Genomic DNA, 16,536 nt, shown 5'->3' on the forward strand with positions numbered 1-16,536 from the left:
ATGGAAAACAGAAAAACATAATTCACAAAATATGCAATAAAACCATTTTTAAAAGACACCATAGAGATTTATACGAATATGAAGGAACACACAACAAAAAACATCAAAATGCCAGCCTGTACGGATGAGATTTTTATTTTATTTTCTTTATTTAGCCTATTTGGCACTTTGGCCTACTCCGCCTTTTGATTTTTTTTTGTGAGAGTTAAAGCTAAAAAAAACTTTGTCACCAAACACATTGTCCCACTTTGGGAAATGTTTAAGCTTTTGGACTTCTGCACAAATAGTGGAACAGTTTCAGATATCGATTTAAAAGTAAATCTTAAATTGTATTCTGCAGCGATGGGCGCCTATATTGCAGAGATTACGGCAACGAACCGCAGCGCCTCGCTCGTTCGGCCTTCCCTCAACACAAGGCGGCGTCTCATGATTCATTCATCCAAACACAGACAGCAAAAGACGGGACAGACAGAGCTGGGGAAATAGAGAGGCTGGAGGGTCCAAACTCAGAGGAGCAAGTGTCCCACTGAAAGGCATAACTAGCTAGCTTGTCATGGCGGATGTTGGGGAGGTTTTGATGTCGGTTTTGTCCACAATCCGGGTCCCAAAACCCGGGGACCGTGTCCACAAAGACGAATGCGCCTTGTCATTTTCCTCGCCGGTGAGCCATCTTCCCTTTTACAAATCAAAACTTCAAACAAGCAACAGTATTATTTCATATTTGAATTCACTCGCACTCTCTTGTTTCTTTTGTCTTAATTAAGGTTTATCAGTGCTGTCCTACTTTGACGCACTCTCTCTCTCTAGATTTCCCCATTTCAACAAACTAGCAAGCTAGCGTCAAGCTAGGCTAATAATGCACTGTAATGGAAACTTAGCTGCTGTAGCTTGTTAGCTAGCTATGCTAGTGTTATTGATGCTGTCAAACTAGCTAGTAGGCGAACTTAGTTGCCTTGCTTCTCATCACAACTGTGGCAGGACTATACATACTGTCTAACCTTTATTTAGCCCATAATATCTTAATCTTGACGTTGGTGAGCTTAATAACAAGTTGACAGGCTGGCTAGAGACCATAGGTAGATGGCTGAAATATAGTAACTGATGGTGTGACATGTTGAGGACATCCGCACATTGCTTTATCTTCCCAGTGTTGTTTTAGGATGGAGATGGATCAGGACCGGTTTTAACATTTAACATTGCCCGTATCTTCTTTATAGGAGAGTGAAGGCGGCCTGTATGTGTGCATGAACAGTTTTTTGGGCTTTGGGAGTCAGTATCTGGACAGATATCATGCTCGGTCTGGACAGAGGGCTTACTTCCACATCACCCGGACTCGTAAGGAAAAGGTCGGCACTTTTTTTCTACGTAACTATTATTATTATTGTTAACCCTTATGGCTGTGATTGATTCCAGATGGACATTTATCTAAATCATATTAAACACTGTCAGCACCATTATTTTACATGTCGTCATGTGAACTAATCTCAACACCCATCCTATGTTATTCTCACAGAAGGAAGATGACAATAACTCTGGATCCGGACACCCGCCTAAGAAAAAGCCCACCAGATTGGCTATAGGTGAGTGCATTAGCAATTATGTATACACAGATTATAAAGGTGTCTCTTCATACACTGAACAATGTCTGACTCCTCTCTTGTTTTCTTTCTTTCTAGGGATTGAAGGAGGATTTGACGTGGAGCAGGAGCAGTATGAGGAGGATGTAAAGGTGGTAATTTTACCCGACAGACAGGAAGTGACATCAGAGGGCCTTGCTACCATGCCAGATGTTGTGAGAGAGCGGGTGAGAATGATATCTTTGGTCTTTTCTGGCAAGAGAAATGTCACACCCTATAATATGTTAACTGACACTGGTACAGTTTCATAGAGCCACGTTGTCATAATGTAGATAACAGGTAATATAAATACAGTGATGATCTCCTTTATAAACGGACATAGTCCATTGGCTTGCTGCTGCATATATTAGCACTCTTCTTTGACAAGTTAGTCCTCACGCAATATGTCGTACATCTATTCCTTAAGACCTTTTGCCATGAGCTTCTAGCTTGGTCTAATTTGTTCCTATGTTCATTTCCTCTTCCCTCAAGGTGTCACTGTCAATGGCAGGTATCATGGCAGCTGACTCAGTGTCTCATACTTTACAAGTTCAACAGTGGGATGGAGAGGTGAGACAGGAGTCGAGGTATGCCACTGACCTTAAACAGCTTGACAACGGAGTCAAAATCCCTCCACGGTGAGACATTATGTCATAGCAGTCCCTTTTTAAATAATAACCTCCAATGCAATTTCCTCATAAATCCAAGACTTAATATAAAAAAAGCAGAAAGTATGTGCAAACCTGCAAATGCAATAACTGTCTCTCTACATACCATAAAAATTATATCAGTGGGGCAGAGGGATGTTTATTCCTGTGAGGAAAAACATGTCAATTGGCAATAATGCTTTTGCATTTAGGATCCATTATTGCTATCGTCCATTCACACGGTTGTGTCTTTAATAATACAATTTAAGTTAAACATTGATTTCAGAATGTGTTTACCGAAGAGTTTTTTTTCCCCTTCATCCTAGTGGCTGGCGTTGTGAGGTGTGCGACCTCCAGGAGAATATTTGGATGAACCTGACAGACGGTAAAGTTCTCTGCGGTCGCAGATATTTTGATGGCACTGGGGGCAACAACCACGCCCTTCTCCACTTCCAGCAGACAGGATACCCACTTGCTGTTAAACTCGGTACCATCACTCCGGACGGAGCCGGTAAGCAAATGTCAAAATCTATTACTGTGATCAAAATGCTGAAGTCTAAAATGAAATTGCATTTTTCTTTTTGATTGCGTAAATGAAGAGCTTTTTTCCAAATTGCCTCATTTGAAACAATTCCATAAACTGTAATCTGTTCTATCAGATGCAGACAGTAACATGCACTAAAAGCAGACAGCAGCCTGCTACACAACACAAGAGCTACACACTTTGTACAACAGCCCATATTAGCTTTCATGCCAAAGCTTCTGACTCATCGACCCTAAAAACACAAAGACGTGTGTTGTCCTGCAACTCAGCTTGTTGAGGGAGCCACCAATCAAACATTCTCTGTGGGAAAGTGCACTGCTGCTAACATCAATTTGCAGGCTAGACAGCTAATTAGCTGGTCAACTAAAGCACATAAACAAACCTACAAATATAATTTCAGCCCATCAAGGTGCTGGTGTGTCCCAGACTCATTAGTACAAACACTGTCTGCTCATTTGCCCTAAGGCACAGCGCAAGTTTGTTTCTTTTGTCTCTCGTTGCTCTGCTGGTTGCTGGTCGATCAAATGCAGACACAGATACTCTCCTCCAGCCAACTAAGACGAAAAGGAGGATTTCTAATTGTTCCTCCAAAAAATTGTCTAACCCTCTAAAGTATTTATTATTTATATTACTTTTGACTAGAAAAAGGGAAAACTAGTAAGAATTTGGGTTGGACTAAGCAAGGGCATAACATGTGGGCTGTGGTATATTTCTATTATCAAAACAAGTTGGGACTATCCCTATATATAATATGTGCATCTGTCTAAAGCTTGGTGCCTCATTGTCCTTAATTGCCACCACTGTCTTGTATGTCCAGATGTGTATTCCTATGACGAGGATGACATGGTACTCGATCCCAAGCTACCAGAGCACCTATCTCACTTTGGCATCAACATGATGACTATGGAGAAGGCAAGTCCTGTATTTCTGCTCATTTTAGTGGAAGTAGACAATTTTATATTGTATTTTTTGTATTTTTTTCCCCATAATTTCAACATTTGCTAATATCAAACCTGCCCCTTTCCCCCACTGGAGTACTACAGTATGTTCATCCTCAGATCAAGTGCTTGTGGAGAGATGTATCATTCAACCTTGTGTTCTAAATGTTACAAATAAAGTCAGGAGATATTGGATTATGTTTGCTGTTGGCAGACGTCCAGACATGACTGGCTCAGTTTCATAGAGCAGCCATTGATTTTATGGTATTATTCAAAAGTCTAACATTTAACTGCAGTGTTGAAATAAAATACCACTGAAATTCATGCTCTTTTAATAATTGGTAAACTTTTCTGTCTTGCCTCTTTATGTTGTTTATTTTATCTTGCCAGCACACGTTTAACTATTATTAAAATATATGTATGTTTGTATAACATTATTGCAAAGGTTTGTTCTATTATTACTGATGGACTGTAATAACACAGTCACATCTTTCCTTGTGTGCTTTTATTTTCAAGGCATATTATTATGATAGCTGCTTTTTTTTCTCCAGTTTCATATATTTTCCTCTACACCTGTTTCTTATCTGATTCCCTGCTGCCATTTATTTCTTTGCCACTAGCTTTTCCACTCATGCAGAGCGCTGACAACACAGTTGTCAAAGTCTAAAAGCATCTTGCTGTGTACTGTAATGTTCTTTCCTGGCTAATGCATTGCGGCACAAACAATATGATGCTGCACAGACAGGGGGTTGGAGGACTTGTGCTACAGTAGAGCAACAGACAAAGTGCAGCACTTAGTGCTGTAATACGAATCAGATTTATTGTAAGTTTACTCACATAAGGAATTCGCCTGGGTTGCATGGTGCATACAATAAATGTGTAAGAAATTAATAGAAAAAATTACAAAAAAGATCTGTACAATTGTTCAGGAGTGAGCCAAATGATCAAACATGTGCAAATGATGATGTGTTTTGTAGTTCTTTTCTCGTCTGCCTGCTGTCATTCCTACTTTAAATTTTCTATGTTGCTCATTATTCTAGAAACTTGCCTTTTTTATACGTAGGCTGTCGCATAGAATATCATTTGCTTGTGCCCTGCATCCTTCATTCTCTTATCCCTTTGACTTCTCTGCTTTCAGACCGAGCGGACGATGACAGAGCTGGAGATTGCTGTAAACCAGCGTGTGGGGGAGTGGGAGGTGATCCAGGAGTCGGGGACCACCCTCCGTCCCCTGTTTGGCCCAGGCTTGACTGGCATGAAGAACCTAGGCAACAGTTGCTACCTCAACTCCGTCATGCAAGTGCTCTTCAGCGTTCCAGACTTTGAGAGCAAGTCAGTACCACATTTTCACTCATAGCCCCATTTCTCAATATCAATTGTTACCGCATGTTGCAATGAAAAAATATAAAGGTAACTAATAACTGAAATGTAACCGCAAAATATACCAATTTTTTATTTATTTTTCATGTCCTTCTACTCCCGTTTTATTAGATATGTGGCTAACATTGACAAGATCATTGATGAAGCCCCAAGTGACCCCACCCAGGACTTCAAAACCCAAGTGTAAGTCTTCTATGGTTGCTTAAAAAAGAAAAGCTTTGCTTCTATTGTATCCCATCTAAACTGAAAGCCTCTTATTGTGAAAGAAGAAGTGAAACCTTTTATTGGTGTGGTTTAGATGTCCTACAGTAACTAAACTATTTTAGTTTATTTGACATTATAATCTTCCGTTTCCCACTTAAAATAATAAAAACATCTGTCAGTTTTAATGTGTATGTGTTCTAATTCTGTCCAATCCAAACTTTTTTTATTGCCATTAGATTTGAGAAAATTCTTCTCCCTGGTTAGACGTCTTACTCTGTAATTTGAAAAGCCAAAAATATATCTAGGCCCGTATCCAAACCCTCCTCCTGCGGGAGCCTCTGGTTCATTGTTGGATGCGCTGTGATGTCAACTTTGTTTGTTTACCACAGAGCCAAGCTGGGCTACGGTCTGTTGTCAGGAGAGTATTCCAAACCAGCACCAGACCCTGGGGATGAAAATGCTGTACCTGAACCCAGGGTAAGAAGCACTGGATCAGTCTCAGTGGATTTTACAAGTCTTTGGTTTAACACACGAGCATGTGGGGAATGACTCTTCAGAATGTGGCCTACCTAATATTAGCCCAGACAAATCAAATTGTGTTTATGCTTTGTTTGCAGGGAGACCAAGTCGGCATAGCACCACAGATGTTCAAAGCCCTTGTTGGGCGAGGCCACCCAGAGTTCTCCACCAATCGACAACAGGATGCTCAGGAGTTTTTATTGCACTTCATAAACATGGTGGAGGTAATAAAGCAACACTCTCCTTCTGCTTCTGTTTGTTTTTTTAGGCCCCCGCAGCTTTCCTCTTATGTTAATTATTTCTCTTAACGCACAGAGGAACTGCCGCTCTGGCTCCAACCCATCCGAAGCCTTCCGGTTCCTGGTGGAGGAGAGGATTGTGTGTCAGCAGTCACATAAAGCCAAGTACACACAGCGGGTGGATTACATCGTCCAGCTGCCCGTGCCCATGGATCAGGCCACCAACACAGGTAAAAATGTCCAACTCCAATTCTGCACAGTGCAAAGTGTAGCATATGTTTATGACTCCTCCAATGTGCGATGGCTAGTAAGAAAGTGCTGGTAGTCCAGATATATTTGTTTGTGCTGAATAACATATCCCAGCTTCATACAAAAAAAGACTTGCAGTTATTATCTTGAGGAGAAGGAGATGGGTGAGGAATGGACAGAATGATTCATCTTTTGTAATGATTAAGGTTATTTGCTTTAACATTATGTAGAAAAACTGTCAGAGCCACATAAGACATTATACAGTTCAACCTTTTTACAGGCTATATAGTACTCAAACGAGTAAAGTGCTGCTCTAAGGTGGTTAGCTGAGGACTCTACTTGTGAGGGAGACCCTTTAAAAAAATAAAATAAAAAATGTAAATTAGAAAAACACGTTTCCCACACCTAAAGACTTATAAACATACGGTACACTTTATATTCTAAGCCAACTTGAATACAATTTTACCATGTACGTTTTCCTTCGTACAGATGAGCTCCACGAGGCAGAGCGCCGGCGTGAGGATGGGGACGCATCTGCCCCCACAGTGCGCGCACAGATCCCCTTCACAGCTTGCATGGCGGCCCTCAGTGAACCTGAGGTCCTCACAGACTTCTGGAGCTCAGCTGTGCAAGCCAAGACATCTGCTACCAAGTACGAAGAGAGAGCGCCACACATGCTGAAAGTAATCCATTGAAACAGGTCTTAAGATGTAATTACTAATATCAGCTTTTGTCTCATTTTGTCAGAACGACCCGCTTTGCCTCTTTCCCTGACCACCTGGTTATCCAGATTAAGAAGTTCACCTTTGGCCTTGACTGGGTGCCCAAGAAACTGGGTGAGCTGAATGTTTGTGTTGAAAATATGCATTTTTTTGTTGTTTTTGTGCACAAAAGTGTGTATTTTGAACAGATTTGTAAATCCGTCTACTAGGACACTCCAGGCTGAAGTATAGTCTTAAAAGATTTTGTATTAAAACTCATGCTATTCCTATAATTTTCCGGATATTGGGACACTTGTTTTACATTATATTTTTTATAAGAATTCTTCTTGTCAGATTTTTTTGTTTTGTCATGAAATTCAAGTCTGTAAAAATCAAACATTTGGACCAAAGTGAATATGAAATAAAAAAGTGGTATTAAACTTTGGTACAATTTGTCCTGGTTGCAGATGTGAGCATTGACGTTCCGGATACTCTGGACCTGAGTGGACTCTGTGCCACGGGCCAGCAGCCAGGGGAGGAGCTTCTACCAGAGGTGGCCCCGCCCCCACTCATGACCCCAGATGTGGAGGTTAAAGGTATCCTGGGTTCCCATGGCAACGATGAGGACGACTCTCTCTACTCCCCACTGCTGTGTTAGTCTGTCTGTCTTTTCCGCTCTTTCCCTTCGTCCTCTGTGACAGCTACATGTCCGCCCTTATTTCCTCCTTTTCTTCCTTTCTGCCTTTTCTGTTTCCGTGAGTCCTTCAGTTGCCTTTATGTTTGTTTATTTTTGCATTATGTGATGTGATCTGTGAAGCAATATTTTATTGGTTCTGGTTTTGGTTCTATATAGTTTTAATTATTTTGATTTTGTCAAATATTTTTGAAACATTTGTTAATATTTAGGAGGTGCCTGGTGCCTTGTCTCAGAAAGCAGGGTTAACAAACTCTGAGTTAAACCCTGAGTTGACCAACCCTGAGATTGGACACTGAGCTGACCACAGTTGGTTCAATCAACTCTGAAACAGAAACATTAAAAGGTTTGCGCTGTTTTTCTGAATAAACGGGAATATCAACTCAGAATTCAAATATAATTTGTAGATTCGGAAATAAAGGGGACAAACATTTTTTTCTCAAGTCAATGTGTATATACAGTTGTGTTCAAAATAATAGCAGTGTGTTTAAAAAAGTGAGGCAAGATCAAAATCCGTTTCATAGCTTTTATTTCCAAACATGCAAATGCATTGGGGACATTGCACATTCTATTCCAAATCCAAATATGAAGAAACTTGTCAAATGTTTCTTCATCTTTACAGAAAGTGAAGAAAAAGGAATAATAGACTGTTCAAAAAAATAGCAGTGTCTGCATTTTTCTTTACAACTCAAACATTTACAAGACATCAAAAATGCTGTTTTTGAGGCAAAACCAAGAAATGCAGAGGAATTGTGGAATGTAGTCCAATCGTCCTGGGCTGAAACACCTGTTCACAGGTGCCATAAGTTGGTCGGCTCCCTGCAACACAGATGTGAAGCAGTTCTCAGAAACAGATGTTATACAACTAAATATTAGTTCAGTGATTCATAGGAAAGCTAAATCTTCATGCATTTTTCAGTTGATACAGTAAATGTTTGAGTTGTAAAGAAAAATGCAGACACTACTATTTTTTTGAACAGTCTAATATTCCTTTTTCTTCACTTTCTGTAAAGATTAAGAAACATTTGACAAATGTTTCTTCATATTTGGAGTTGGAATAGAATGTGAAATGTCCCCAATGCATTTGCGTGTATGGAAATAAAAGCTATGATACGGATTTTGATCTTTACTAAATTTTTTAAACACACGGCTATTATTTTGAACACAACTGTATATATTTGTAACGCTTCCATATCATTATGCTGAAAAAGTGAGCTGGCATGCCACAAAATGCTGATCGCGTGTATATGCTAGAGGTCAGAATATTTGTGTTTCTATATGCTCTCAAAAAACTGATATGCAGTGTCTGACCTTGCTTTCTGAAACGGGGCACAAAAACCAAACAATGTTATTATTTTGCAATTTATGTGTTTTCTACTGAAATAGAAAAACATTTATTTTTTATTTTTTAAATGCACAGTCCACAAAGCACTACCAACTAATTCAACTTTCTCCTCACCCTTCTCAGCGCCGGTACTTGATGACTCCACTGTGTCCCAGTTGTGTGAAATGGGATTCCCTCTGGAGGCGTGCAGGAAAGCAGTCTACTACACTGGGAACACTGGAATCGATGCTGCCATGAACTGGATCATGAGCCATATGGATGACCCAGGTGAGCAGAGCGGGGTGGGAGGGTGAACCAGGGAGAACAAATGATCAGTCACTCTTGAGGAGCTCCTCTCACTCTTCATTCTCTCACTCTCCTTTCTGATTGGCTGCAGACTTCTCAGCCCCCCTGGTGTTGCCCGGCTGCAGCTCTGGGACCACGCCCACAGAGAGCCTCTCCGAGGAGCACCTGGCAACCATCGTCTCTATGGGCTTCAGCCGAGACCAGGCAACCAAAGCACTTCGAGCCACGGTCAGGATCAAACTCCATATTGTTTAGAGATAGGGATAGGACTGATTACGCATGCCACTTTAATAATGGTAGAACATGTAGCTCCCTAATAAAAGTGAACTTGAATTGTATTTTAAACTCATTATTAACGTGTAACAACCCAACTCATTCAAATAACACAGCCACCACAGGAAATGTTACTGTTCATGTGATGTAATTAGCAATGTTTTCTATAATCTGATGGCCAGCCTCTGAAGAAATGGCACTAGCCTTCTTTGTCAAATATTGTACTTGCACTCTTAACATCAAAACATTTACTCCGCTAATGGCTTATATTTAACCAAAGGTTCCATTAGATGATGTTCTCTTTGAACTGCTGTTTGTCTGTCAGAGTAATGTCCTGGACCGGGCAGTGGACTGGATCTTCTCCCACCTGGATGACCTGGAGTCTATGGATGTGTCTGAGGGCGGTCGCTCAGCCGCAGAGAGCGAGGGCGCCAGAGAGCCTCCGCCGGGGCCTCGCGTCAGAGACGGACCAGGAAGTGAGTCTCCCAATCATCATTACCTCACTATGTGTCCTCCCAAATGAGCTGCATACATGTGTTCATAAATGTGAAATGTGTTATGTAGACAGCAAAAAAACATCACCATCATTTCAGAAAACATCACCCTCTTTTCTCTAAAGCCAACATCACTTTATTTCATATTTTCTAATATGTTTTTTTTTAAAATTATAACCTGTCATCATTGTTTTTCTCTCTTTTATCCAGAGTATGAGCTGATTGCGTTCATCAGTCACATGGGGACCAGCACAATGTGCGGCCATTACGTCTGTCACATCAAGAAAGATCAGCAGTGAGTTTTAGATTTTTATTTTTTATTTTTTATTTCTAATGGGATATTTCACTATTCCAAAGCCCCAAGATATCATTTAAAAAACCCAGAACCAACTGTTAAGAAATATCACTGCAAGTCTCAGATCCTGAAATGAAATGAATTTAGGAAATAAGAAATCAGTCTGAGTTACTTTCTTGCAAACTAAATGCTTCCTGTCCTCTCATCTGTGGTTCATTTTTTTTTAATGAGTTAAAAAAATAATGCTGGGGTCACCTCAGCAGGGGGCACCACACTCCACTTCTGTTCGGAACAATTATAGCTGCTACTGTGAACACGGCATAGTATTAAGATGTCATAGAAACAAGCTTTAAGTTGTTAATATCCACTAAGGTATTGAGTTTATGGGCTTAAATTAATAAAGATTGCTTTATTTATTTTTTATTGTGTGTTATAATGGTATGTTGCTGGTCACTTGGGAAAAGCAGACGGCCCTTTAACCATGTTGTGGATATTTTCTTTTCACATAAGTACCTAATGATTTTAATTTAAAAAAATGTGTTTCCATTATCAAATCAACAACCTGACTGTTATCAAGCAGCTCTTTGTGAACTAATAAGTGATCTCTGTGTTTCCCAGGTGGGTTATCTTCAACGATCAGAAGGTGTGCGCTTCTGAGAAACCTCCCAAAGACCTGGGATACCTTTACTTCTACCGGAGAGTGGCTGAATGAGACAAAGGAGCGTTACACTTTGGGGGGGGTGAAGGAGGAGATGTGTGGACGCTTACACAAACACAAAAGAACACCATTCATAGTCGCACCCCACCAAGCTCTTACAAAATGCAGTGGCACGCTTCACAACTGACAACAGTGTAAATACTTCTCTCAGATTGCATTATATACACAGTAAAAATCAATTGGTGCAGATTTACAGATGAGGTGTTGGGTGGATGGGAGAGGAGATTTTATTTCTTTTGATCCATTGAATACAAACCATATGGGGCCTGTTCAGAGAAGCAGATTCAGTTTGTTACCTGGACAACTGTGCTGAGTTAAACCTGAGAAACAGTTGAAACTTTGTTTTAATCTATCCAGATAATTTAGGAAGACTGCTTCATGGCCCCAGACATTATAGAGGGACCTGGGTTGTTAAAATTCATTCACTCTTTATGAATAAGTTTGCTTCACTATCACCGTTAATTCATGTCCATACTAGTGGTTTCCCCACTGCCATCAGTTTTCACTGCCCCCTGCCTATCAACATCTGTCGCTTCCAGCCCCCCTGCACCTAGGTGTCAACCGTTTAGTCCGGCACACTAACTCCTCCTCCCATTACCTGTTTCAGTGAGGAAGTAAAAACTGTTCAACATCGGCCATGAAAATAAATTTCAGTAAATCAAACATGAATAAATAACAGCTGAAATGTGTGTTACAAAAAAGAAACACCAAATCAACTTGTTTTTTGGTGAGGGTGAAAGCTGTGTGATTTTGTTTTATTTTGTTTTTATTTTGCAAACAAATCCTTTGTTACTTCTGCTGTGACAAATAAAGAATTGTCTTTCTGTCATTCTGCCTTCTTCCTTTTTTTGATTTAGTCATCATGGGGGTTTTGTTCAGCTCGCTATCACGTCTCTAGTTTTTCAATGCGGTGATTTTGAAATTGTGATTTTTAAAGAGGAGTGATCGGCACTATCCTACAAAATGGTTGGATTCTAGCTAAGTGTGGCTGTGTCTTGAAGCCACTCTACAGAACTTTCTACAGCTTCATGTAACAACTGCATACACAATCCCCGACCAAGTTTGCGAGAAAGCACAGGCATGAAGAGGAAAACCCACAAAGAGCTGGGGTTTGCATTGGCCTACAACTTTCCAAAGTGCAGGTTTCTTCTTACGTGTCTTCCGCCTTCTACAGTTTTTGCATCCTTGCGCTCTTGTTTGAGATGAAGTGAAGAGAGGATGAGGAAAGATTTTTGCCTTCAATAACGGCACAAAATACTCGTACTTAAGGTAAGATAACTACATTATGGAATCAAGTTTTATAGTGTATAAGATAAAAATACTGGATTTAATGTGACCTTTCTCAAACCATTCTTCTTTTGTTCCGTTATGTAGCTCAACTAAACAATTTCATGTCAAATGTTTAGGTCAAACTTTGTATTTTGTATGTTGCTATTCAATGCTCTGTATCTGTAATCCTAACGCATTGTTTTTGGAAAGGATCCTATATTATACACTATTGAATATGAAGAGGAAAAATGTGTTGAAAGGAACGTGTAGGCCTATGTCAAGGTCAATCTAATTTTAAGGCCATTTATAACTTATTCATTAAGTGAGGTGAAGTAAATTGATGATTTTTCCAATGAGGCTTTTTAATTGTGTTTTGATAGTTTTTCTAAAGTATTCAGCATTAATTAGTCCGATCCGGTCTCATTTTTCAAATAAATGTATTTTAGCTTGCTCAAGGTAAATCTTTTACCTTTTTTCAAAATCTTCTTAAAAAAAAACAGATACAAGTGATGAAAAGCTTGGTGTTTTTTTAAGAACCTCTTTGATTCAGTTGCCTTATCCGTTTACAAACAACAAATTATTTCTTCTTTTTAACCAATGTCTCATTTCTGAATTCGGAACATGTCTACAGCAAAAGCATCTTAACATGAATTACTGAGCACTGCAATTTAATATAAACAGTACAAATCATAATACTCAGATTTTCCCAGAGACATTAGTTTCAGTTTTTATATGCAAGTCTACGAAGCAAATTTTACATTTTTATTACAGGAGCTAGAGAGGAAGGAAGTTAGGGCGCTAAAGCTTGGTGGTTAGGGATCACATGTTGTTCGCCTCAAACAGAAGCTATGTGTGGTACATTCGCTTTCACACCACGATCTGCTGCAAACAAATTGTTTTACTTAAATTGTCTTGTCTTGACAGTTATGTTTTCCCCCCCCTACCCTAGATCCAACATTCAAAATGAGGACAATTGAATGGTTTGGGTTCGGTGAGTGACTATTCCTTTGAAAATTAAAGTAATCAATTGTTAAAAATGTTGGCAGTAACATCGGTCCAAATATGTCCCTTTATGTTCACGAGACTTGTTTTATTCTACCAGGGGAAATAGTTGCAGTTGTGTTTTTTATTGTCCCATATGTGTGCAAACTCCCTCCATTCAACCTGACAAATGACCCTTTAACTTCTTATTCACTATATGAGTCTCCAATGAAAAGTAATGGGAACCCCTTTTTAAACCCATACATTTTTCTGTCTCTTAACCCACACAGTTTGTGGTATTCTCCTGTGAATGTTTCAAACTAAATGAAGTGTGCCTTGTGAATGTGATTCTCTTTTTCTCCAGTCCTTGGTGCACTCTCTGCTGCAGGCAAAGTGATCATCAAGAAGCCTGGGGAGAGCGCCGAGTTCTCCTGTGGGGAAAGCTCCCCATCTAGCCTGGTGTGGAACCATGGGAATAACAGGATGATTAAAATTGAGAAGTCCGGCATGCGCCGCAAAGGTATACACAGACACATTTTTTGAAAAACAGTTGACATAACAATAATAATAATGATAAAAAAAAATCACTTTTGCTATTTAAACCATGTATTGTCTGCATTAGGCCTAGGTTACAACGAAAGGACAAGGCTGAGTGGGTCAAAGCTGATCGTCAGTAGCGTGAGGGAAGAAGATAGCGGAAGGTACACTTGCGAGGTAGATGAGAGATCAGAAGAACATACACTTCTTGTGGTCTCAGGTGAGCAGAAAAAAAAACTGGAAAAATTTATTTTCAAATCATTCTTAGCACATGGGGATTTTGAATCAGAAAACAGGAAGCGCATATCAAATACTTACACATCAGTAGTTTCCACCAGCTCAGCATTTCTTCTCGTGAAAATTAAGCATATACTGCCATGTGTAAAATCTCTGGAGTGGCCCTTTAATTTCATGATTTAATATCCCTAACATTCCTAGATGTTCCAGTCTATAAAACCGTTAGCATTGTCCATGTATTTCCAGTACAATCACTGACTTTCATTTTGCCTTTCCTATTATGTCGTTAGGATGTTGAGTTCCTATTAATCCTGATAGAGTCCTTTGTTCAGCATCATGGCCTCCCCTTTTCTCACTGCATCCTCTCTCCGTGTCAGTCTCAGCCAGCCCCTCTGGTGATCTCCCTGTGGGCAGTGCTGCTCAGCTCCAGTGTCAGGTAGCAGGTCTGAACCCAGGCTCCACTGTGCAGTGGACCAGGTCAAATGGAGGTCCACACTCGGACTCGACAGTTCAACTCAAATCAGTAGCCAGCTCAGATGCAGGGATCTGGCACTGCAAGTTCTCCCACAACGGGGAGACACACAGCGTAAGCCTGGAGATCACAGTTAAAGGTAGAAAGCTGGCTTCCACCGAGGTCTTCGAATATGTTCTTTTACCACAAATAAAAAGCTACCAATGTGGCCACCTGCAAAAAGCAAGACGTGTGTTTTGCTTTCAGAAAATGCTCCTCCAACACCTGCACCACTCCCTTCCCAAAACTCAAAGGACGACCGTGAGCCAACCCACCCTGACTGTACGTAGCCTACTGCTTGTGTTTGTTTTCTGTGGACCCCTTCCGGTTATGAGCGTATATTCTTTTTTCTCTTCATGTGCCAATTGATTCATTGTTCCTCCTTATCTGCCACGGTCTGTTTCCAATAGCTACATCAGGTGTTACCAAACCTCCACCCTACGTTCTGCTGCTGGGGCTCAGCTGGTGGGTGTGGGTTGCAGTCGGAGTGGGCTGCCTGGTTGTCATTCTCCTGATGGTCCTTGTCTGTGTGTTGTGCAAGAGGATCAAAAGAAGGAAGGTAAGTTTGAAAGAAAATGATCCATTGTGGAGTCTGTATGTGCTGCCTTGTGGATTGAAATTAGATGTGGGAAAGGAAGAGGATGGGTCACTGAAGCGCCCCCCTCAAAAAATTCTAATGTGATTATTATTTTTCTGCTCTACAGAGAAAAATGCAGAAGATGAAGCAACTGAAGCCGAAGCACTACTGCCAGTGTAACCGGTAAATGTTCTTAACTCGCTTCTATCTGCTAAAAAAAAAATAGAAGAAGAAAATTACTCTATCCCCTCTCCAGTAATCTCGGCTCACTTCACAAATGCTTTCTAATAGACTCAATTCGCTTAATAATAATGGCTGTTTGACCTTGGTTTTCACTGCGCCTTTAACCGACTTCTTCATTATTGTGTTGTAATTAGTGTGAAAACTTCCCTTCTTTCCCCTCTTTATCACAGCCCAACAGCTGCAGCCAGACCGCAGCAAGGACGCCGGAGAGAAAAGCCACCGGGCCTCGCTCTGCAGCCCCTGCTTAAGGAGTGACACCAAAGGCAGATCCAAGAAAGGAGGGACAAAAAGAAAGAAAGAACGTGAGAGAGAGAAGAGGACAGAGGGAAATGGAGGAAAAGATTGAGATGAAGAAAATTTCAAGCGAGTGAAAGAGAACCCCGGTGTGAATATGGCATGAATGTAAAAGGGGCTTTTGAAAATAAAAATGAAATGTAATAATGTGGGAGCTTTTCCCCAAAATATATCCAGTGATTTGTATGCAAATGGACTCTACTGCAAATAAGGAGAACAGCAAATAGTCTGTACTTATTTATTTTTTTAACATTTATGCAGCAATGTTACATGTAAAGCCTATGCTCACATACACATACATTGTCAACTTCTAATGTCTTTCTTCAATTTGATGCAGCTGAATTACATATATTTTCTTGCATGTGCTTCTGTGTATTTGATACAGTACTGAAGTGTAATGAAGTGTTTAAAATATATATTTTTTCTAAGCCAATAAAGATGTTAAGATAGTCAACTTTAAATTTGTGTGACATAATTTCTACCCTCATCTTTCAGAGCTGGGAGGGCCTTTGTCAGTGAGATAAGATCACAAACAGTATAAAGCCAAATGGCATTTCCTGTGAATCCTCTATGTATTTAGGTTTTTTTTTTAAATGAGAAATGACCCACATGATATGGCTTTTCAAAGAAAAATAATTGGTAGTATCAAAAAAAGTAGGTTTAGAATAAGTAAAATGTTGAACACAACATCAAATATTTATATTTACTCTTTTGTGCCATATTGTGCCTGCCTTGCTTCAGAAACT

General features: G+C 40.1%; 2 protein-coding genes across 3 annotated transcripts; both read left to right on the top strand.

Moving 5' to 3' along the window:
- Nucleotides 1-438: 438 nt before the first annotated feature.
- usp5 (ubiquitin specific peptidase 5 (isopeptidase T)) lies at nt 439-11,970 on the top strand. The gene is made up of 20 exons (XM_080039922.1): nt 439-661; nt 1,218-1,346; nt 1,514-1,580; nt 1,677-1,804; nt 2,109-2,254; nt 2,590-2,774; nt 3,625-3,719; nt 4,884-5,077; nt 5,237-5,308; nt 5,719-5,806; nt 5,947-6,072; nt 6,164-6,317; nt 6,826-6,988; nt 7,084-7,172; nt 7,505-7,633; nt 9,200-9,343; nt 9,453-9,589; nt 9,960-10,110; nt 10,339-10,423; nt 11,042-11,970. Exons 1-20 carry the CDS (start codon nt 554-556, stop codon nt 11,133-11,135), a joined length of 2,484 nt encoding a protein of 827 aa, XP_079896048.1. The 5' UTR covers nt 439-553; the 3' UTR covers nt 11,136-11,970.
- A 377-nt stretch (nt 11,971-12,347) lies between these two features.
- On the top strand, nt 12,348-16,238 carry LOC307259891 (T-cell surface glycoprotein CD4-like). Of its 2 annotated transcripts, none has more exons than XM_080039941.1 (9): nt 12,348-12,410; nt 13,360-13,401; nt 13,756-13,911; nt 14,014-14,148; nt 14,543-14,776; nt 14,884-14,958; nt 15,087-15,235; nt 15,381-15,436; nt 15,667-16,238. In XM_080039941.1, the coding sequence occupies exons 2-9, from the start codon at nt 13,374-13,376 to the stop codon at nt 15,749-15,751; spliced, it is 918 nt and encodes a 305-aa protein (XP_079896067.1). In that variant the 5' UTR covers nt 12,348-12,410; nt 13,360-13,373; the 3' UTR covers nt 15,752-16,238. The 2 variants fall into 2 exon arrangements, with proteins under 2 accessions (XP_079896067.1, XP_079896068.1); XM_080039942.1 differs by having other exon boundaries at nt 12,350-12,410; nt 13,335-13,401.
- The last annotated feature ends 298 nt before the right edge of the window (nt 16,239-16,536 follow it).

Source organism: Ammodytes marinus, assembly GCF_949987685.1.
Source record: "Ammodytes marinus genome assembly, chromosome: 13".
In the NCBI taxonomy this organism is placed as follows: Eukaryota; Metazoa; Chordata; class Actinopteri; order Uranoscopiformes; family Ammodytidae; genus Ammodytes; species Ammodytes marinus.